This window comes from Labeo rohita, chromosome 7, assembly GCF_022985175.1.
Source record: "Labeo rohita strain BAU-BD-2019 chromosome 7, IGBB_LRoh.1.0, whole genome shotgun sequence".
Taxonomy (NCBI): domain Eukaryota; kingdom Metazoa; phylum Chordata; class Actinopteri; order Cypriniformes; family Cyprinidae; genus Labeo; species Labeo rohita.
In genome coordinates this window covers 34,243,372-34,266,814 of record NC_066875.1, presented here as the reverse complement: position 1 = coordinate 34,266,814, position 23,443 = coordinate 34,243,372, and the positions used below count along the sequence as shown (strand labels likewise).

Sequence of the window (23,443 nt, the reverse complement as noted above, 5' to 3'; positions counted from 1 at the left end):
TGTTGAATCTTTGACTTTCATAGGTCACACGTGGACAGCCCCATAGAGGGGGGGGTTAGTTTCCTTTCAATGGACCGACTCTTATTCAGGATTTAAATGGACAGCTTGTGGAGGCTTTTCCCATTTGCTCATTTATAATTTATATCCAATTTATTGAATTCAACATAGAGTTAGCCTGTGGTTCCCCAATACCCTAAAAAACTAATCTTGGATAATCTTGGATTATTCTCTTATGCTATATTTCTGCCAATCCTTTTAATGTTTACATGACGGATAGTAGACCATCAAGGCTCCTGTTACCATGCCTGTCCTGGCTTTAACCTGATGCAGTGATGTGTTTTAACAAATCCATCTGATTTCTATAATTGATCTGAGTTCCTTCTTACCATTTTTTGTTTTGTTTTTGATTAATTTCCATTTTGATAATATATAAAGGCATCAAGGCTTAATGGGTTAGTATGACCCCTGCAGGTAAGTGTTTGGAACTACACCATTTGGAACCGACTGCATGTTTCGCATTTGACAGCAATTCAACATTATTTAGGTTTACTTTTTTTTTTCCTTAATAAGAACGGAATACTCTTTCCAGCAATGGTGCATTAAATGGATCAAATCTCTAAGTAAAGACATTTATAATGTAGTGGAAATGATTATTTCAAGTAAATGCTGTTGAAAATATTAAGCAGCACTGCTTTTTAGCTGTGACGATAATGCATTTCCTTAATAATGCACCAAATCAGCATATTAAAATGATTCCTGAAGGATCATGTGACAATGAAGTCTGGAGTAATGAGTAAAAAAATTCAGCTTTGCATCATAGGAATTCCTTTTTAAAATACCTGATAGTCAAAAATAGTTGTTTTAAATTGTAAAAATTATTTCACAATATTACTTTATTATGTTTCTGACCAAATAAATGCAACCTTGGTGAGCATATAACTCGCTTTCAAAAACATTAAAGAATCTTAGTGACCCCACACTGTCAAATTATATTATACTATATTATATTATATTGCACTTGAGGTCAAAAGTTTACATACACCTTGCAGAATCTGCAAAATGTTAATTATTTTACCAAAAGAAAAGGGGTTATCCAAAATGCATGTTATTTTTTGTTTAGTACTGACCTGAATAAGATATTTCACATTAAAGATGTTTACATATAGTCCACAAGAGAAAATAATAGTTAAATGACCCTATTCAAAAGTTTACATACACTTGATTTTTAATACTGTGTTGTTACCTGAATGATCCACAGCTGTGTTTTTTTGTTTAGTGATAGTTGTTCATGAGTTGCTTGTTTGTCCTGAACTGCCTGCTGTTCTTTAGAAAAATCCATCAGGTCAAACAAATTCTTTGGTTTTTCAGCATTTTTGTGTATTTAAACCCTTTCTAACAATGACTGTATGATTTTGAGATCCATCTTTTCACACTGAGGACAACTGAGGGACTCATGCAACTATTACAGAAGGTTCAAACACTCACTGATGCTCCCGAAGTAAAAACGCTTCGTTAAGAGCCAGGGGGTGAAAACTTTTTGAATTTGAATATCAGAGTAAATTTAACTTATTTTGCCTTCTTAGAAACATGTTAATATCTTCTGTAGCTTCTGAAGGGCAGTATTAAATAAAAATATAGGCGAAATAAGAAAAATGTACGCATCTTCATTCTGTTCAAAAGTTTACACCCCTGCCTTAATGCATTGTTTTTCCTTCTGAAGCATCAGTGGGTGTTTAAATCTTCTGTAATAGCTGCATATGAGTCCCTCAGTTGTTCTCAGTGTGAAAAGATGGATCTCAAAATCATACAGTCATTGTTGGAAAGGGTTCAAATACACAAAAATGCTAAAAAAACAGAATTTGTTGGATCTGAAGGACAGCGGACAGTTTAACTGTTCAGGACAAACAAGGGACTCATGAACTAAACAAAAAAACAAACAAAAATAAAAATTTTGTGGATCATTCAGGTAACAACACAGTATTAAGAATATGTAAACTTTTGAACGGGGTCATTTTTATAAATGCAACTATTATTTTCTCTTGTGGACTATATGTAAACATCTTTTATGAGAAATATCTTATTCAGGTCAGTACTAAATAACACACATTTTGTGTGATCCTTCTTATTTTGGTAAAATAATTAACATTGTGCAGATTCTGCAAGGTGTATGCAAACTTTTGACCTCAACTGTATATTATATTGTGTATTTTTTTTTTTATTAGTCACATGGCTTTTATAGCTCAGGTTGTGCGTACAGATGAACAAAGATAGAAGGTTTTAATTTGTGTACATCCAGGAGATTTTCGTTGACATAAATAGGATTGCTAGATAGCTCTCTTCACATTATATAGAATTTAGTGGTTTCTATGTTACGATTTCTTTAGGGGTCGCACATACTTTTCAATTCAGAATTTGCATTTCTCTATTCTGCATCAGTTGATCAGCTCTGTGGCAGATAAACTTGAAGGCAGATACAGAAGTGGGTTCTGGTTGCATCCGGACAGCAAGCTCATCAGTTACTGCTGATTCGAAGCGGCACACTATGGATAATCCGGCAGCAGGTGTAACCTGAGACCACTGAGGATGGGGTCCTATGATCAGACCCTTCATTCTCTGCTCAATTTAGGGACGAGACCTCTTTTCTGTTTCTCTCATCCTGTGGAGGCTCACAAGGGAGACTGAGAAGGTGCTGACGGGCGGACTCTGGGTGACTGGGGGCGGCTCAGTTCAGGCTGATCCAGCACTAATTTCACCCATCCAACTCCGCACTCCACACCCTCTAACAGACAGGCTGGGGGGGTTGTGAGAAGAGAAAGCAAACAGAGGTCATATGAGCAATTAGCACCGGGATATTTTTGGCATATGAGACACTCTGGCATTTACCTTCAGTAACATTTCAGTGAGTTTAGATAGCCGTGAGCCTCAGAACTATTAGTCTTGTTGGATGTTGAGAGCGTGTGCCAGAAGATACATAAAGGAGGAGATATTAACGATTTGTGGATAAAATCCATCTTCAGATATCCTTCTTGAGGCACAAACATAAGAAAAACTGAAGATACCACTTGTCCATAGTAGTCTTTTGTGGAGTGTCCTTAGGTTTTCAAGGCCAAATAAGTGGTGAGTACCATACAACTGTATGAATCTTTCTGTAATTCCTTTAAACAGATTTATCGACAAGAATATGTTGACTCAGCAGATTACATTTAACAAATAATTAATTACTGTACTGTATTCTAAAGATGATCTAAAGCAGTCATAATAAAAGTCATATATTATTATTATTGCTCAATATTGCCACAGCTTAACTGGATAGCCAATAAACTTGTGTTCATATTATGGCTATGAATATAATTTCAAAAGGATGCTGTAAAATCCATTAAGGCTATGGCAATGGTTAATATATCATATACTTTATAAATGGAGCCATCATCTATTTATTTCACACTTAATGTGGATTGCATGAGTGTAAAATGCTCATTTGAAAAAGAATGATGTACTATTGGCAAACAAAGTGTTATTAGGTTGTTGTTGTTTTTTTAAATGGTGGACTTATTTTGCCACCATTAAAGTTTTTCTTTTAACATGAGGTTGATGGACACTCTGTAATATCTTTAATTATACAAATGTTCCAGCTATATATATTTCTGCTAAAGTAAAATGAGATGGTGCACATGTACAATGTGAAGAAACTAAATTCAAAACAATTCCGACCCCAAGGTTGTGGGACTTGATATAAAATTTAACGTCATAAGGATTATATTATGGCACTGTTGGATGCGAGGATGATTCAGTAATAATTGTGATTAACTCATCTCCTTGGAACAACTGTATGACAGTAGAGGCTAAGTCAAGGGCTTTGAGCGGAATATTGTCGGATGATTCATTTTCTCCTGCTGTAAGACAACTACCCTTGTGTACTAACATTTTCTGGCACTGACAGATTTTTTTATTTGTCAAACAAACAAACAAAACTGATATGCTGGTCATTTTTGTAACAGCTGTATCCTGTCTGATGCATCACATAGGTAAAAGGTCTCATTTGTAAATGAGACAAAACTGTATTATGTGTTTATTAGATTTGCTGGCAATTTGTAACCACCCTGTATCCCAGTGTTTTGTTTGAATGGTTAGGTGTTTGCATTCAGATGATGAAGATGGGAAGAGCAGGCAACCTCTGTTGCATTATTAAGTAAGCTTATCAATGAAGCATTCTGGGATTTCATCATGGCATTCAAGAGTATAGATCTGCAACTGTCTTGCTTTGCCAGACATCAGATGTCAGTGCAGGGCAACTCAAGGTTGATTTAATGATAAGCATGAAAAATACAGTGGGGTCCAAAAGTCTGAGATCATATAGAACAAATTTAATTTAACCCTGGAAACCCGGATGGTTTTAGTATTTAGAAAAATGTGGAAAATTAAATTAGAAATGTTACAAACACGTTCTAGGTAACTAATCATTGAAGTAAATATGTAAATATGTGACAGTGACCATGTGAATGCTTCCTTTGATGTCAGATGCAGGGATGTGATTTTTCCGGGACCTGAAAATCCTCATGCAGATCTGTTAAAAAAAAAAAAAAAAAAAAAAAAAAAAAAAAAAGGGGGGGATCGTCACCATGGTAACCCGGGACGGAACCACAATCGCCGTCCCCGAGCAATAGGGCCACACCGGGCGACACGTCAGATGGCAAAGAGATGCATTTTTCCTTCCTTTCCAAGTATCAACAAGGACGTATTTGCGACCGTTCGCAAATGGCGGATGGCGAAGTATGATTGGTCAGATCACCTGTCAATCAAGCTCCCTGCTGCGCAGTGTAAGTTACCTCAGTCGCTCATTTCGGTTAATTTTCCCAGCCGACAACCGCAAATCATTGTCCGATTATTAACCGTTAACTGATAAGATGGTAAGTTAACACTTTTCAATAAGGTTCATTCAGCGCTGCCGCTCCCACCACGCGCATCACGCACTGTGCGTAGGGTACCGAGTGCTGAGGGGGCACCAAAAAATAGTCTAATGAAAAATCAATAATTATATTTTAATTATTATATTAAATATATAGCTCACTGAATCTGATGGCCGCAAATAGTTTCTCCCGGAATCTAGAGCGAGGGAGTGAGTGCGCCCGCGAGACAGAGACTGTGCTCCAAACCGCGTAGCGCGTGCATGACGAGAGAGAGCAAGAGACCGCGCGTGTGTGCCTCATGAAGCACATGTAAGACAAACTCTACATTATCCCGCTTATTACATGGCTACCTACAAAATAAATCAATAATTTGACACAAAATATTGATTTTAAAAGGAGTTTATTGATTTAAAAACAATTTATATTGCTTCCGCTAAAGAAAATAGTCCGTCTCACTTCTCGTACTCAAGTAGAAGTACAGATACTTGTGTTAAAAAATACTCTGGTAAAAGTAGAAGTACTGATTTAACTTCTTTACTCAAGTAAAAGTAGCCATGCGAATGATAACCATTTTTTTTTATGCAAAGCTAACCTTACCTGGACCACATAAATGCTAGAGTGCAAGCTGAGAAACCTAAGTGGATATGGAAAAAAGTTTCTTTATAAGCCATTGCCTACATTTTAAATGGATGTCTGCAAAATAGGCCTAAAACATCACATAGCCTATATGATTATTGTGACAGAGACTGGGACTCCAGGTTAATGAGATTCTGACTGAGTAGCAAGATATGAATTCAATTGTGTATTCAACTGTGATTCTGTGAGAATTGAATTCACAGACCCAGTTTCTCTTTTTTAATCTTCCCTTAACATTTAAAGGAATCTACATGTAGACTATGTAGGCCTAATGATTTTTCCGCGAATGAATGCTGCCGAATCTGTCGAGTCGTCTTGTAGTGATAGGTCAAGTGCAACGTATATTCCCATTCAACATTTTATTATATTATGCGTCGCTTGTCGGACATAGCAACAGTAACTAAAGGGAACGGAAGGGAATGGTTTTCTATAGCCGCTAAAGAAAATACTGTTGTACCAGTACTGTAGTTACTACCCACAGAGTGTACAAAAATAAGTTAAAATATGTGTACAAAAATAAGTTAAAATTTATTTGTTGTTATAGAGAGAGGTGGTGATGGAGCAGTGGACAAGACACTTGCTTTTGATTCCCACTGTTACACATCCACCAAATAAGTTGTTATGTGTCATACTGTACAAAAAAAAAGTTGCATGTTAAATAAATTACAATGTATTTTTTTTGTTCAAATAAGTTGTTATGGGTCCTTCTTTACTGGGGTTGTCTTAGTATGTTTTCCTGCTTTTTTGTCCTTAGCCAATCACATGCCTGCAGATGTTTTTACTTTCAAAAAACGTGAAAAAAAAAGTAAATTTTCTCCATTGGCCATGTGAAGTTTTTGAACAGTAAGGTTATAATGTTTTTTTAAAGAATTCTCCTGCTTACGAAACCTGCATTTATTTTATCCAAAATACAGAAAAACAGTAAATATTTTTACTATTTAAAATAACTGCTTTCTGTTTGAATATATTTTAAAATGTTATTTATTCCTGTGATCAAAGGAAAATTTTCAGCATCATTACTCCAGTCTTCAGTGTCACCTGATCCTTCAGAAATCATTCTAATATGCTGATTTGCTGTTCAAGAAACATTTATTATTATTATTATTATTATTATTATTATTATTAGCATTTAAAACAGTAAAGTTTCAGAATTCTTTAATGAATAGAAAGATCCAAAGATCAGCATACATTATACATTATACACTATACATTTACTATACCATTTTTTGGGAAAGAAATTATAGAAATTATTTAGCAAGGATGCTTTAAATTGATCAAAAGTGATGATAAAGACATTTATAATGTTACTAAGCATTTCTATTTCAGATAAATGCTGTTCTTTTGAACTTTCTATTCATCAAAGAAACTTGAAAAAAAATGTACTTGGCTGTTTTCAACATCATAATAATAATAATAATGTTTTTCATCAGCCAATTTAGAATATTAGAATGATTTCTGAAGGATCATATGACTGGAGTAATGATATTAAAAATTTAGCTTTGAAATCACAGGAATAAATTACATTTAAAAATATATTTTAAAATGTTACTGTTTTTGCTGTACTTAGGATCAAATAAATCCAGGCTTGGTGAGCAGAAGAGACTTAAAACCTTACTAAAAAGTAAGACCTTACAGTTCAAAAACTTTTGACTGGTAGTGCAATTTGTAGTCAGACACACACACACACACACACACACACACACAATACATTAGAAAAAAAAAGAAAAACAAGCATTTATACTTTATACTCTTTACTTTCTAGACTTTTAGACCCCATAGAATTTCCACAGTTTCCATTCTTAATTTTATTTTACAAAATTGGGATGGAGAAAATGATCCCTTTTCATTTCAGAAAAGTTTAAAACATTTTTTAAGTAAGTAGTAATTACAAGCAACTGTATGTAATTTGAAGAATGTGTTTTTATGTCACCTATATGTGGGCTTAATAACCTCTCATTTGCTGTTTAATTACCTATAAATTAGTAGCTTATGCAGCACGGAAATGGAGGAGGCTGCCACCTTGCTAATGGCTGAAGGTCCCCTTGGGCTGTGGGACAGTAATGGGCTTAGTGAGCTGCATATGTGATGTTTGATTTTAATTACTCACTCAGGTGAGTGCCAAATGCATGTGCATGATTGAGCATCCTTCATAATTCAACCAGATGAGATCCACCTCTCATCTTTTCCCTTTCCTGCCCTTTCCCAGTCTTAGTGCAATTTGCCTCGCATTCACAATGACATACTGCGGGGTCCAAAAGACTAAGACCTCTAGTAAAAATGCTTGTTTTTGTAATTTAATCATTTTTAAAAAATATTTATGATTATCAGAAAAAAAAACATAAAAATAAAAATGTTCCACTGAAAAATAAAATTCTCATTTACTCACCCTCATGCCCTCAACAGTTTCTTCAGCTGAAAACAAACATTTTTATAAAAATAATACATACATAATACAGTCCATATAATAATGTAAGTGCATAGGTTTTTTTTTTTTGGAGTATCCAGTTTAATTTGTTATTAATAATACAATGAAAAACCATATTATGGTTTATTACAATATATTAAACACAGCTAAAAATAGAACAATAATTGCAAAAAATAAAATGGCCATAATTTTGGTTACTGAAGATATACACTCCAAAAAAGTTATGGTCTTGAAAAACAATTATTGTTTGATCTGTGATCTCTTTTTGGTTAAGTGAGCTTGACTTAGTGCAAAATCATACATTACTTAGTCATTTGACATAATAATATTGCACTGTTTTATTTGTTTCACAATCCTAAAACTTTATTTCCAGGTTAAATTATAGTATTGAATCTCAGATTTTCAGTGTTGTTTTTCAGACACTTTGACCCCACTGTAATTGAGAGCCAGACCCCGTACTTGTGGATGCTCACTGAATCTCATTTTACATCCGGGCTGTGGGAACAGAACAGGAGCTGGGGTTGAAGAGGGTTTCTTCATTGGGGGATTGTGACGAGCACGGTTACCCCTCTGGATTACCTCAAGGCTCGAGACTCATCCTTCACCTGCAGCCGCTCTTTCATTAGCTGATAGCGCCCATTTGCACAGCCTATAATCAGTCTCGCCAGTTGGAGCCGTGCCAGTTCCCTTCCTCTGCGGCTTTAAAACGTGTCTTTTATTCTTTTAAAAGGGCTTTTTTTCTTATTCTCTCCTTCTGTCTATTTTAATCAGTTCTTTTCTCTCTTTGTCTCAACCTTTCTGTTCCCTGCCTACTTCAATCTCGGGTCTCATCCCTTTTATCACTGTCTCATTTAATTTCTTCCCCTTCCCGCCTCCCACCTCTCTGTCCTTTTCCCCTTCTCTTTTTCCTCATTTTGCATCTCTGTCATTCCAATCTCTGCTGATGTTGCCGCCGTCTCGTGTTCCGCGATATATAGAGACCCTCTCGTTATTTAACGGTGACAAACGTGAAGGGGTACGAGGTGCAGCAGAGGTGAAACGCTCTTGCGTTTGTATATTTTGATGTGCATGCTAGCTGCTTGCGCTCCATCCCCATCCCCCCCGTGTCTCTCGTTGAGTGGGAGATCCCGGGAGCGGGAAGGCCGTTTAAATGAAACTCGTGAGCTGGGCAGTGCTTGTCTGCAGCAGTAACAGCAGCTGCGCTCCACTCAGAGGAGTGTTTATCGTAAGCTAGCAAACCTGCGGCAAGCATGTGGAACCGGGCGAGTTATTCTGAGCACATCCCTCAATCCGAGCAGCCCTCCTGCAATGTGTCGCACAGGTGTGTATCTGCTCTGTTTCTCCGGCTTCAGAAACACAGATCTGCAGATCTAGCCCTGCATCAGCTATACTGACTTATGTGTGTGGATTTATACGTGAAAGTTGCCGACTGTCCCGACATGATGGAGGATATTAGGATGCATCTCTTGTTTAATACTGTTAAACTGTTAATTCACTGCTGATGTTGACTCAAGGGTTTCCTTTAGGAATACAGCCTGTGGTTATTCATGCTCGCTGTAGCTGTGTGCTCTCTGCTTGTATCCGCTTTGATCGTTTGAATTATGCAAGTGCAATATTCAAGGGTCATTTGCAGAACGATCTGTGTGGGATCTGTTCAGGCTACTGGTTTATTGATACAGTCATGAGATACTCTTGGGATATGCAGACAGATCTAGTAAGATTCAAGCTGAGATTATGTTTCTTGTTTGGGAGCTACTTACACACATTTCTCATTTAATCTCTCTCGCACACATTTGCGTAGGATAGAAACAGTTTCCTGAATTCTCATCTTTGTGTATCATAGGCCTGTTATTTAGTTTTGCGAACAGCTCTTACCTGCAGTTTTTTAGTTATTAAGGTAGCTTTGTCAGCTTTATTATTATTATTATTATTATTGGTCTGCCAATCTAATAACTCCGCTCCCAAATTCACAGCATTGGCTAAACTCAAAGAAGCATAATTTATTGATCTCTTCATAGTCACATGTTTCAATTATTGATTTATCTTTATATTTCAGTATTATATTAGTGTTTTTTTTTTTTTTTTTTTTTTTTTTTTTTAGGTGGTTTATTTTTTTTTAATAATTAATTAAAGGTGACATCATGAAAACCTGACTTTTTCATTGTTTAAGTGCTGTAATCGAGTCCCTGGTGCATCTACCAAACCAGAAAATGTGAAAAAGAACAACCCAGTAAATTTGTTTTGGTAAGCCTTTCTCTGCAAAAAAACGTGATGTAGAAAGGGGATCTTATTATAATATTATACTGTCAGAAAAAAAGGTACAGTTCTGTCACTGGGGTGGCACTCTAAGGTACAAAAGTGAAAAGGTACAAATATGTACTAATATGTACCTTTTAAGGTACTAATATGTACTGTTTAGGTGTAGGTAAGGGACAAAGATGTACCTTTTCACTTTTGTACCTTAGGATACCGCCTCAGCGATAGAACTACACCTTTATATAGTATACGGCTCCTTAATCTGCATGTTTTCATCCGTTCGAATGTTTTCGAAAGCGACAATGGTGTACCAGTTGTAACACCAAGGCAAAAGTTCGAGCAAAGCATGCTAACTGTTCTGTCTTTGGCTCCACAGATGAGCACAGAACACTATTTAGAGTCCCAGGCTTAGAGGAGAAAAGAGAGCAGTGGATTTTTCAATTTATTTATTGTATATTAAGCTGCTGCCACACGGATCTAATATAAACATGCAATTTCTTTCCCTGTTGTTTACCTTCACAAACACAACAGACTGTTTTTGTAACTCCTGTTTGTTTTTAACATAAACCTGTGTGTATTTGACAGTTTAAGCGCAATAAGATGTGAAAGACAGCTTAGTTTAGTACTCACATGGCGTGTGACAGCCACTTTCTGTGCACATGCTTCAGATTTAAATGATATAGTTTAAATCATATAGCTTTAAAAAGTATTATCTTAGTGGGATAGACATGATAATGAAAACCAAACAAATGTTTTATGGCAGAGTATCTGAGGAACGAGCTGTAAAGGCACAGCCCTATTCTGAAAAGGGGGCGGGGAGCTGCAGCTCATTTGCATTTAAAGAGACATGCACAAAAACAGTGTGTTTCTGCTTCCACTCAAAATAGGCATTTAAAAAAATAATATAATGGTCTGCGGGGTACTTCACAGACACATTCTGGGGACACCTAAGACTTATATTACATTTTGTAAAAAGGGGTCTCCTTTAAAAAAGCTGTTTGGCAACATTTGCTACGAAGCTTGTATTTATAATGTATTATAATGCATTAATAGTTTTTTTAATAAAAACTAATCCTGTAATATGTTGTATAATCTAATGTTTAATCATAATGACGTTTTAAGATCTTAAAGTAACCTATTTGTTATATCTTTTAAAAGTATGATGATTTGTAACACACAATGAACATATTAAATCCACTTAAATTACAATGGATTATAGATCCCATTGTTATAATCTCTTACATGTCTTATATCTCCACAATATCTTACTAGATTTTTTTTTTTACCTTTTATTTTTATACCTTTACAGTTTTAACCTGTCTACTCTGTCATTATACTGTTTGACCTGCTCATTATTATGATTCTGAAAGGGTCTTGGTGTCACAGAGCAGATTATGAAAAAATAGACCCCATCTATTTGTCATTCCCCCCTCTGGCTGCCCTTCCTGTTACCTCCACTGTGAAACCCCAATGACAGCTCTGGCCTAGACTTCATGTCATCTTCCAGCCGTCATCTGTGGTACGTCCTCTGGGTCTTAATGTGGACCCTGGAAGGAGCTGCAGAGACTGTTTTTATTGGGGGAAGTTCAGTCAATCAGTCATGGGTACTTTGGTTCGAGACAGAAAAACACCTTTTCTAGTGGAGAGGCCTGGATCTGATATTCTTAGAATAGATTCATGAAACCTGTTTGTTTCAAGTGATTTAACAATGGAATCTGGGATTCCAGGAAATTGTCCAAAATCACAGAATGTCTTTGCTGAGGTCCTGGGAGAGATTTCTTTGGTGAACAAAGAGCCTGAATAGTATAAAGCTGGAGGTGACATGCCATTCTACTTTGATATGGTTTTAGTCTGCTTTCCTGACTACACATGCATCAGTTGTTTTGGCTTTATGCAGTGCCATGTAGTAATTTACTTTACTTCGAAGTGCATTACTCACAGTAAACGACTTGAAAATTATGTGATTAAGTGTTATTATCTTTGTTAGACTTCATGTGCTTTGGGCTTCAGCATAAGAGCCAACCACTATGCACTAAAATAGTGCACATCACATAAAACAACATTTCTGCTGCCTGTAGCACTGGTTTTTATGTAACTGGCAAAAAAGGCCTAGGGTCACTAATAACTCAAGCTATATGGTTAAAACTTACATTTAGATTTGGATTTAAGATTTAGATATAGAATTATATTAAGTATTAAGAGTATTATTTAACCTTTACTTTTAGGTTCAACATTTAAATATGGAATAATCAATGTAACAGTACTTTTTTGGAGATATTTTTTTTCAAAAAAAATTCTTTCTGCACTCTATATTGTGTGTCATTTACTAATTATCTCATTCGTGTCTGTTCATCAGATTGGCCACTTACATTTACAGCTTCACTTGTTAAAGTAATAATTTTTTTATGTCACGCTGGCTTACCTCTGTAGTTATTATCTTCTTCACCAGCATTTCAGTCGTGACTTTTATTTGCTCTCTTAACTAATGAAGCACAGGTTGAGTTATTGGTGCGTGTAAGAAAGGGTTCTTCTGGGAAGAAGATCATGTCTTTCCTGCAGTCTAAGCTGAGAATAGGGAGAGACTTAAGGAGGTGTCAATGATCTGTGTGGATGCTTTCCTTTTATTAACTGATCACAACTCATCCTGGAGATTTACCTCAGAGAGACAGAGTAGAGTAGAAAAAAAACTGGACATACAGTTAGAATCAAGCAGGAAAAAATGCTTTGCTTTTTATATGCTTGACATTTTTTTAAAAATACCACTAAATATTTGTGAGATCCTGCCATTAGGGACTGTTATGTACTTTTCACTTCTTGTTCTAAACTATTACGTTGTAGCCATCAGACCTCGTTCAGCCCAAACATTCCACTTACTGACCTTTCTGCAGTGTCCCTGTCCTTATCTGATCGGTGCTGTTTTTAGTCAGAGCTGATTGTGCGTACTGATAAAGTGTTCACAAGGCTAATACATATCTATATACTTTAAAACCAGACTAGCAGTTTTATAACTGGATTGGTGTGTACGGCTCTCAGTGTGTTGTGTCTGTGTGACAGTATTGACTTGGAGGTGACAGAAGGACGAAGGCCAACAGCTGAAACTAAAAAGGATTGGGAATGTTTTGTTCACCAGTTTTATGTCCGTCTAAATCTGTAACTTTCTTTTCTACACTCGTAATGGAAAAAATAACTGATTATTCATGATAACATTGCATAAATCTTTACGGAAAACACCAGAAATACCACAATACCTATTATGGTATCAACCCATGTCTTGGCTGTGGGTCGCATGGTCATTGTTTTTTAGTAATCTTGCATGACTGTTTCATAGGTACATTGGCTACGCATCATATACTAGGTGAAGTTTAGTGTGAAGTGAAACAAATCGTGTTACCGGAATTGCCAGTTCATGTCTGAAGGGAAAACACAGTTTTATACACATTGGAAATACGTCTGCACTGGGAAAAAATAAATATTGGCTAATAAAAATGGTGGTTGTGAGATAAAAGGTAATTTTATTTCTTATGAGTAGTGGATGATGTGTTTTCTTGGGCCTATGGCTGTGTATTGTCAAGAATCTGGCGATATGATACGTATCACGATACAGGGGTTGCAGTATGATATGTTGTGATACATTGCGATAATGTAAGCAAGGCAATATTTCTTATGTTAAGAATAGGATATAATTTTGGAAAAAAAAAAAAGACAGTGGGATCTGTATTTGCATTAATCAGTCCCTGTAACATTCAATGTTATTGAACCACTTTTTGTGCAGTATGAGGTGGAAAATAAAGATTCTTTAGTTATTAAATGTATAAAATGTAAGCTTTTATAAACAGAGCCTATATTTTTAGACCCTGCTTTAAAGGTTCACAGTTAAAGTTTACAGTTGTAACATACAGGTCTGGTTTCACAGGGCTTAGACTAAACCAGGATGTGCCTAAGAAAAAAACGTTACTGGTATGCATCTTGAGACAAAACAAAGGCACTGGCATGTTTTAAGATCAATCAGTGCAAGTTTCTTTCAGATGAAACAGCTCAGACTTACATTTTAGTCTGGGACTAAGCTTTAAGCCTTGTCTGTGAAACCTGGGGACAATGTCATAACATTTTGATCTAAGCTTAAAAATGACATCTGCTTAATATCAATAAAATACTAGTAAAAAAAAGGGCTTGCAAGATTCCTAAAGAAAACAAAATAATCGTAAAACAATACAATAAATACAGATATTGAATATTCTCAGAACCTTTTTGTTCTTAGAATTTTACCAGTTTTGGATTCCACGAGTTCTTCCGTTTGTATTTATGTTCCATGTAGAATCACCAAGACCGCGACGCTTGCACCTCCCCAAATGCACAAAACGCCCCAACCTCGAGAGAAAGCGGCAGCCGCACGGCAACCCCACAGCACCCGGCGCAAAGTCCCTTTCACATGGGCTGTGGCACGGCTGCCACCCCTACACACCGCAGAAGCACCCCGTGCAGCCAAGGCAACGCGGGTGCGGTCCCAGGGCGGAAGTTACATTACCACAAAAGCCGAAATGACGCCACACTTAAGCTTTGTACACCAAGGCAGGAGCATGAATTCTTCTTTCATTCTTCATTACTGACAAATAACTATATTAACGCTAACATTAGTGCTGTGCCTTTATGCTAGTATTTCCTGTCACTGTTTAAGTTCAGAGATAAGAGAAGACTGCACTCTAGCGGTTGGGATATAAACTCAAAATGAAGCAACTGCCATGAATCTTGTATGAATTTTTTTCTTAAATATCGATATTGCGTTTTTGAGAATCAATATAGTATCGCCAAACAAAATATTGCGATACTCACGTGTATCGATATTTTCTTATATCCCTACTTGGGCTGATGCTGATACTGATTATTACAGATCAAGTAGACTGATAACTGATATTTTGTACCAATATATGTGACCCTGGACCACAAAACCAATTTTAAGTAGTGCAAGTATATTTGTAGCGATAGCCAAAAATACATTGCATGGCTCAAAATTATCAATTTTCCTTTATTACGCCAAAAATCATTAGGATATTAAGTAAAGATCATGTTCCATGAAGACATTTTGTAGGTTTCCTATAGTAAAAATATTAGAACTTGATATGCATTGCTAAGAACTTCATTTGGACAACTTTAAAAGTTTTTACATTTTCTCAGTATTGAGATTTTTTTTTTGCACCCTTAGATTCCAGATTTTCAAATAGTTGTATCTTGGCCAAATATTGTCCTATCCCAACAAACCATACTCCATTGGAAAGCTTCTTTATTCCACTTTCACTTTTATCAGATTTGTAAAAAATTGACTCTTATGACTGGTGCATAAATGGTGCATAAAATGCATAATATGACTGGTGCATAAATGGTGCATAAAATGCATAATATCTGTAATAATATTTTACTAAAATGTCAATTTCTTCAGGCCAATAATCGGCCGAAAATCAACCAGGCCAATAATCGGTCGACCCCTACTGATAAGTACAAATGATAAATTGCAGTAATAATATTTCACTAATATATGTCTTAATTTCTTCAGTTTGAAAGTTTACAACCATTGTTTGATAATCACACTAAGACACATCACAATTTTGATTATTTCAATGAATTGTTCAGCTAATTGGTATTTGTAAGAAATGCAACACGTATTTGTAGTATTTTATATCAGTATTACACTGTAAAAAAAGTTGATTCAACTTAAAATAATTTGTTACCTGAATGCCTTAACATTTCAAGTTGACTAAACTTGTGAGTTGACTAAACTTAAAATGTTAAGTTGTACTAAGTGACAACTTGGATATTTGTGTTGACTAAACTTTAAATTTTAAGGCAGCCAGGTAACCAATTATTTGAAGTTGAAGAAACTTTTTTTTTTTTTTTTTTACAGTGTATATGTTTTCCTAACTTTTAAATACTGTGATTGTGCTATCAGTGTTTTTCTCTTTGTTTAGGCATTCTGTAATGTTGGCTGAACCAATGGCTTGAGTTTGGGGCAGGGTTATTTGTTTAAGGGACCAATGGCAGACAGTATTTTAAGGATACCATTTGAAAGCAGTTATTTTTAATAAAGGATTCATCTCCATGTGTGGGCTCTTTCTCCTTTTCTGTATTTATTTGAGGAATTATAGGGAACACAGAGAAACCTCTGGCAGACTGACTGAAATAAATACTGTGTCTGACATCAGACAGCTTTCTTTCTGTGTCTCTGTCCTTAAGGGCCCGTTAAATAGAGTCTGCATCTGTTCTACAGCTCACCTCTGGCCCTACACAGCAGGAGATGCCAGACTGCAGCTCTTCAGTTCATGTAGATGCAGTGAATACAGGTGAATGCAGGTGAAAATCCAAAATCTTTAACTAGAAAGCAGACTATTTCGAAAGTTTTAGTGACTCTTAACATTAGACTGTAATACCATGATACGCATGTGGCTTCTGTGACTTTAGTGTGAGCTGGCAATGTATTGATTTTTTTAATTGACTTGTTAGTGCCAGTTCCATTTAAGCTCAGTGAATATTTATCATCCAGTGCAGAGAGCATGTAGTCAGGGGCTTTAGAGTAAGCTGCATCTCCTTATACATAATGGATTGTGTTGGCCTTTATGTGTAGTGGATATTGCTGAAGGAACATTTTTAGCATCAACAATATAACACAAATTTTTCAAGACGTAGTTAAGATTCTGAAAGTTGGAATGACTTATGATTTCTGTAGGGATTATGTTTATTCCACCCCCACCTCCAGCTTTAGATTTAGACCAGAGATGAAACAGATAATCCAGATGTGAACATATGTGGGTTGGGTTTGTGTACATGTGTGTGGATCAGAATGGACCCACCAACTGAGAGAAAAGCAAGGTTATAAACATACTAAAATTTGTCTAAATGTCAGCGCCAATAGCCTTGTGGTTAGTGCACCAACATATAGCACAACTGTGCTTGCAGTGACCCGAGTTCGAATCCCGCCTCGAGGTCCTTTGCTGATCCCACTCCCCTCTCTCTCCACCCAGTACTTTCCTGTCATCTCTCTACTGTCCTGTCCCACAAAAAAAGCCCAAAAAGATAACTTTAAAAAAATGGTCTAAATGAAAATGCAGAAGGGTTTGTTTGAGTAAGGTTTATGAATAGGGAATATAAAATATAACTAGATATAAAAACATTGGAGATCAATTGAAAGTCCTTACAATGATAGAAAATGTGATTATAAATAATTTAAAGCATACTTTCTATTACTTTGGCCGGTCATTATTACACCTGAAAGCTCTTTTTTCTCATTAAAAACAAAAACCTAGAAGAAAACACTTTGTGTTTTGCAATAAAACAGCTGCTCAGGTATAGCCAGTATGACATCCTGTAAATAGAACACTGTGAACCACTGCTTGTTCTTTGAGGCTGGAATATTTGCATTTAAAAACACTCTTCTGTTTAATTTAATAGCATCAGTGTCTCATGGATTGCGATGTGTAATGGTACAAACTCAAAGTCCTGTTTTGTTACATGCAGCTTATTTAAAGGAGTAGTTCACTTCCAGAACAAAAATGTGCAGATAATGTGCAGATAATGCACCCCCATGTCATCCAATATGTTCATATCTTTCTTTCTTCAGTCATAAAGAAATATTTTTAAGAGTGTACATTGCTGTAGAAGTACTGACTCAGTGTTTACAATGTGAACATGCAAACATCAAATGCCCTTTGCAAAAAATAGCAATGTAGATGGGAGTTTTTCGACCTACCCTAACTGTCATAAACAGGAACACACACAGTTCATGCAGAGCTAGACCAAGACAAGCATTTGCAGTTAAAAAGTATATAAATTGTACATTTTGTTAGAAAATAACTGATGATTTTGCTAGATATGACCCTTCTTCCTCAGCTGGGATCGTTTAGAGCCCTTTAAAACTACATTTAAACTGCATTTTGGAAGTTCAAACTCAGGGGAACCATAGATATCCGTTATATAGAGAGAAATCCAGGTTTTTACCATTTCTCCCTCTCCTTCCACATGGTAATTGGTTGTTTAAGGCATCGTTGCTACTACTAGAGAATCTAATGGCCCGTTGACTTAGCTAATAGGAAGTAATAACTTGTTTTAACAGCCACACATAGGAGGTCACTGTCTAAATGGTCATTTTTTTGGCTGATCTGAATTAAAGCCTTTTAACAAAAGCACCCCATCACCAGTGTTACCATAGTTACTGTTTTTTGGCAAGTAGCATGGTTGAACACTGGCTCTGATGCCAATGCTGTATTCGGCCTGCTGTAAATCTGTTTTATTGCAACGTGAAGCCTAACGTTGTGACAAGTCTGCTTACATTTGGAAGAGAATCCTCAGTGATAAATGCAGTTAAGTGTTTGGTTGAACTGAAGCCATCGCCTGTCAAAAGCTCAACTGCAGAGCGTCCCGAAAATAGCACAGGACCGAACATTTCTAATCTAAAGAGATGAGCTGAAAACTGCACAGAGGAGTTGTCAGAAGCAAAGCGCATGAGATTACAAGATGTCTGAAGTTAGAGAAACACATAATTTAGTGCCTTCATCTGACCTAAGGAATGACAAAGAGAATATATTCTTCCTGTGCTGCTCTTTGATTTTGCCCTTGGGGTACTTTTCTTTGGCTTCAAATTTTCCCTAGAGTTTGACTCATTGAAATATTTGAAAATCCGTGAAATTTCCCTTGTTTTTTAATATCACTGTCGCCTGCAAAGTTGTTTTATAAATGTTTTTGAAAAAAATATCTTATGCTCAACAAGTTTGATCGGAATTGCAGTAAAAACACTAATAGTGAGATAATATAATTTAATATTTATTTTTATATTCATTTTAACTATTTAATATACAGACTTTTTCTGATTTAATATTTTTTAAAATGTAATTTATTCCTGTGGTGCCTGAATTAAACTTTCAGCAGCTATTACTCAGAAATTCTATAATCATTTTAATATGCTGATTTGGATTTTGCTCAAGATACATGATACCATGAAAATTTTTTAGTTTCTGGATTTTATAAAGAATAAAAAGTTCAAAAGATGGCATTTATTTTAAATGTAAAAATTTTGTAACATTACAAATGTGTTTTTTGTCACTTCTGATTAATTTAATGCTTTCTTCCTGAATAAAAAAATACATTTCTTTCTTACTGACCCCAGTCTTTTGAACAGTGGATATTTATGTTTATGACCTACAAAATGTTCTAAAAAGACATCTCTGAGTTTTCAGTTGGAGGGTGAGTTTAAGGTAAACCATTAGCATTCTCTGTATGCTGTCTGGATAGGCAGTTGACAGCTCTTATTAGTAAGTAGAGTGTGGCCTGAGAGGAATGTGTATTTCCTGTATGACTATGCGTTCCTGCAGAGGTTGAGACTGTGTCCTTGCTGCAGATATTCTCAGGGCCAATCTGATGTTGACTGTGTGGAGGCCACAGGAGCATGTTTATGCCCAAAGAACAACTATCACAGCAATATTTTCTTCTCTTGCACCCTGCTGATGATGTGTTGTCTCATTTTCACTCCAACGGTCAGAAAGAAGGTATTGTATCTCAGGTTTAATCTTGGGTTAAAATGTTCTCAGGGTCACCGGCAGGTCACTCCCGATATCACTGATCCCATGAATATAGAGGCAGTCACAATGTGTTTAACATATCTGTTTCACAACACGAAACCCACATATGACAACTATCATTATGGAAAAGATGAGAATAGACGTTCTTGGTTAATGCATATTGTTCTAGGTTAATGCATTTTGTTCTAGGTTTATTACTTTTTCATCAGAGTCAGTTTAGTCCAATTAAAACAGGAGGTAGTGTAATGCAGTGTGTATAATTTGGCTGCTTATGATGAGTTCATCCATTATGGTTTTTCTGGATATTTTGTCCCAAACTGATAGATCAGGATTTCCAGATGTTTTAAATGGGATAGTTCACCAAAACTGAAAATTCTGTCATTGCTCACCCTTATGTTGTTCCAAACTCGTAAAACCTATGTTCATCTTCAGAACACAAATTATATTATTTTTAATGAAATCCGAGAGCTTTCTGACCCTGCATCAACGCAACTAACACGTTCAAGGCCCAGAAAGGTAGTAAGGGTGTTGATAAAATAGTCTATGTGACATCAGTGGTTCAACCGTAATGTTATGAAGCTACAAGAATGACACTGAAGAGACGAATTGTTGATTAAGGCATTTTTTTTTTTTTGTGCACAAAAAGTATTCTTGCAGTTTCATAAAATTACAGTTGAACCACTGATGTCACATGGACTATTTTAATGATGTCCTTGTTACCTTTCTGGGCCTTGAACATGTCAGTTGTGTTGCTGTCTGTGCAGGGTCAGAAAGCTCTCAGGGTTTCATCAAAATATCTTAATTTGTGTTCTGAAGATGAAGGGAAGTTTTACAGGTTTGGAAAGACATGTAATGACAGGCATTTTCATTTTTGGGTGAACTATCCCTTTAAGTGCTTCCTTTTAATTTTTGTTTGTGCCTTATCGCATTCTTGCATGTATTCCTGATGCTGTGGCATTAAATTAATCTTACTGCTGTTGATTACCTGGCTTTCGGAGGAAAAAGGAATTACAGTTTGTGCTCTCAGGCTAGTACAAAACACACAGGGGGCTTAAATTCCTAAGTAGGAACAGTCCTATTTACAAAGAAAAATGAGCCAGAGTGTTTGTGCCTTAATAGAATCTGATATTTTTTCTTATTTATTTTTTTCAAAGCTCCTGAATTTAATCTGCAGCATTATAATCAGTGTCAGCGTTTCTAATTTCGCTCTATGACAGCCTCATTTGGATGGCAGTGATGATGTGGTGCCTGGGGCTGTCAAAGACTACAGACCGCATGCTTCCTTATTACTGCGACAAATGTGCAGCCCAATCACTCTATCATTACTAGTTAGCTGCGTCAGATCACTGAATGCCAAAATCTGTCATTTCCAAACCTACAAACAGCACGCAATCATGATTGAGAGCCTTATTTTAGCCCAGAAAATGTAATTGTGAAGATTGTCCTTGTGCTACGTCCTTTATGAGATATGTATGTAAAAAAATAATAATTTTATTTACCAAGGAATGAATGGAAAGTGACCATAAAACATTTGTGACCCTGGATCACAAAATTTAAGTCTTAATTAGCACGGGTATATTTGTAGCAGTATCCAAAAGTACATTGTATGGGTCAAAATGATTGATTTTTCTTTTATGCCAAAAATCATTAGGATATTAAGTAAAGATCATGTTCCATGAAGATATTTTTGTAAATTTCCTACCGTAAATATATCAGAACTTTATTTTTGATTAATAATATGCATTGCTAAGAAATTCATTTGGACAACTTTAAAGGTGATTTTCTCAATATTTTGAGAAATATATTCTCAATATATATATTTTTTTTTTGGCACCCTCAGATTCCAGATTATCAAATAGTTGTATCTCGGCCAAATATTGTCCTATCCTAACAAACCATACATCAATGGAAAGCTTATTTATTCAGCTGTATAAATTTCAAAATTGACCCTTGTGGTCCAGTGTCACTGTATAATGTTACAAAGATTTCTATTTAAAACAAATTCTATTCATCAAATTCTGAAAAAAAAAAATTAAATACTGTATCACAGCTTCCACATAAAACATTAAGCAGCACAACTGTTTTTAACACTGATAATGATAAGAAATGTCCACAGTAATAGTTAAAGTGTTAGTTCACCCAAAAATGAAAATGAGCCCATTATTTACCCTCAGTGCATCCTAGGTGTATATGACTTCCTCCTTTCAGATGAATGAATATTAAAAATTGTTCTGGCTCCTTCAGGCTTTATAATCCAATGGATGGGTGTTCTGAGCACTCTTCATCAGTCCAAAACAAGTCCAATAAAGTGCATCCATCCATAATAAAAAGTGTCTCGCATGGCTCTGGGGGCTGAGTAAAGGCGATGTGTTTTTGTAAGTCAAATATCCATATCCACGTAATAATCACTTTAATCTAGCTTGCGTTAACTGTTGTACATGGAAGCAGCTCTGGGTGGATGACGTAGGACCTCGGCATTGAGCATGCGCCTGTGAGTCTCGTGAAAACCAACATTTGTTTACAGAAGCAAAGGAAGCAAAGTTTCCTTACTTTAGCAAAGGAAAAACAGTCTCTTTTCTTAATGGAAAGGTCCTTGAGTCGGGATTCGAACACGGGACGCCTGGAGCTCAACAGCGTTATATGCCGTCACCCAGCCCACTAGGCTATTGGCGCCGACGATTATTACATTTTAAATATGGATTTTTTTTCGTAGAAAAATGCATAGATTCGCTAAAGGAGATTTTTATTCACCCCCCCTGAGCCATGTGAGGTAATTTTTATTGTGGATGGATGCGCTTTATTGGACTTGTTTTGGACTGATGAAGAGAAACACCTGCCCATTGCATTATAAAGCTTGAAGGAGCCAGAACATTTTTTAATATAACTCCGATTTGCATTCGTCTGAAAGGAGGAAGTCATATACACCTTGGATGAATTGAGGGTGAGTAATTAACGTGCTAATTTTCATTTTTGAGTGAACTGACCCTTTAAGTATGCAGATCATGGAGTAGGTAACAAGCTATAGAAAGGGAAAGATGCCAAAAATAATTGTCCATTGTCATCAACGTGATTAATTGCGGTCCCAAAGGAAGGAACATAAACACAGTATAACAAGCATATGCATCTTGTGTTCTGTCCTGATTCCAAAAACAAATTTGTTACTGCAGTGCTTGGAATAGCTAATGATTTTGAATAGTCACCTCTATAATGATATTTCCGTGATCTGTATGCTGTTATTTGATTATTGTAAGATGTTTTTCTCTATTTAGAATGTAAATGTTGACTTAAATAAGATAAAGATATTGATATGTGCTGCTGCTCTGCTGCAGTCTCAGGGCACGTCACTCCTATCCTGCAGCTATTACTGCAGATGCTGAGATACTAAACTTAGACGTGGCATCTGTCGGTTGGTTGATGTGAAAACTTTATGGTTTGTGACTTTGTTTTTTCCCCCCTGTATGACATTTGTTTAACGCAGAATTACTTATCAAAGCCAGTCATGCCCATCTCATTCCGTCTCTCCTGTCATTAGGTCCATCTCGCCATATGTGTTGGCAAAGCCATAAAAGCTACATGACGTTTTTGTTAATGTTATGCCTCTGCTGTGAGACGTGAACTGTTAGCTGATGTGAATCAATGTTTCAGAAGTGGAGCTAAAA

General features: G+C 36.1%; 1 protein-coding gene across 12 annotated transcripts in view; it reads left to right on the top strand.

Annotated features, from left to right (window-relative positions):
- The window catches only part of plekha7b (pleckstrin homology domain containing, family A member 7b), a 117,342-nt gene that overhangs the window by 19,506 nt on the left and 74,393 nt on the right, over nucleotides 1-23,443 (top strand). The window contains exon 1 of one of the 12 annotated variants that reach the window (XM_051116099.1): nucleotides 9,156-9,289. The exons of the other annotated variants lie outside the window; for them this stretch is intronic. Within the exon in view, the coding sequence (XP_050972056.1) occupies nucleotides 9,219-9,289 (71 nt within the window). The 5' untranslated portion in view covers nucleotides 9,156-9,218. Of the gene's footprint in view, nucleotides 1-9,155; nucleotides 9,290-23,443 lie in introns of those variants that run through there. 12 annotated transcript variants of the gene reach the window in all.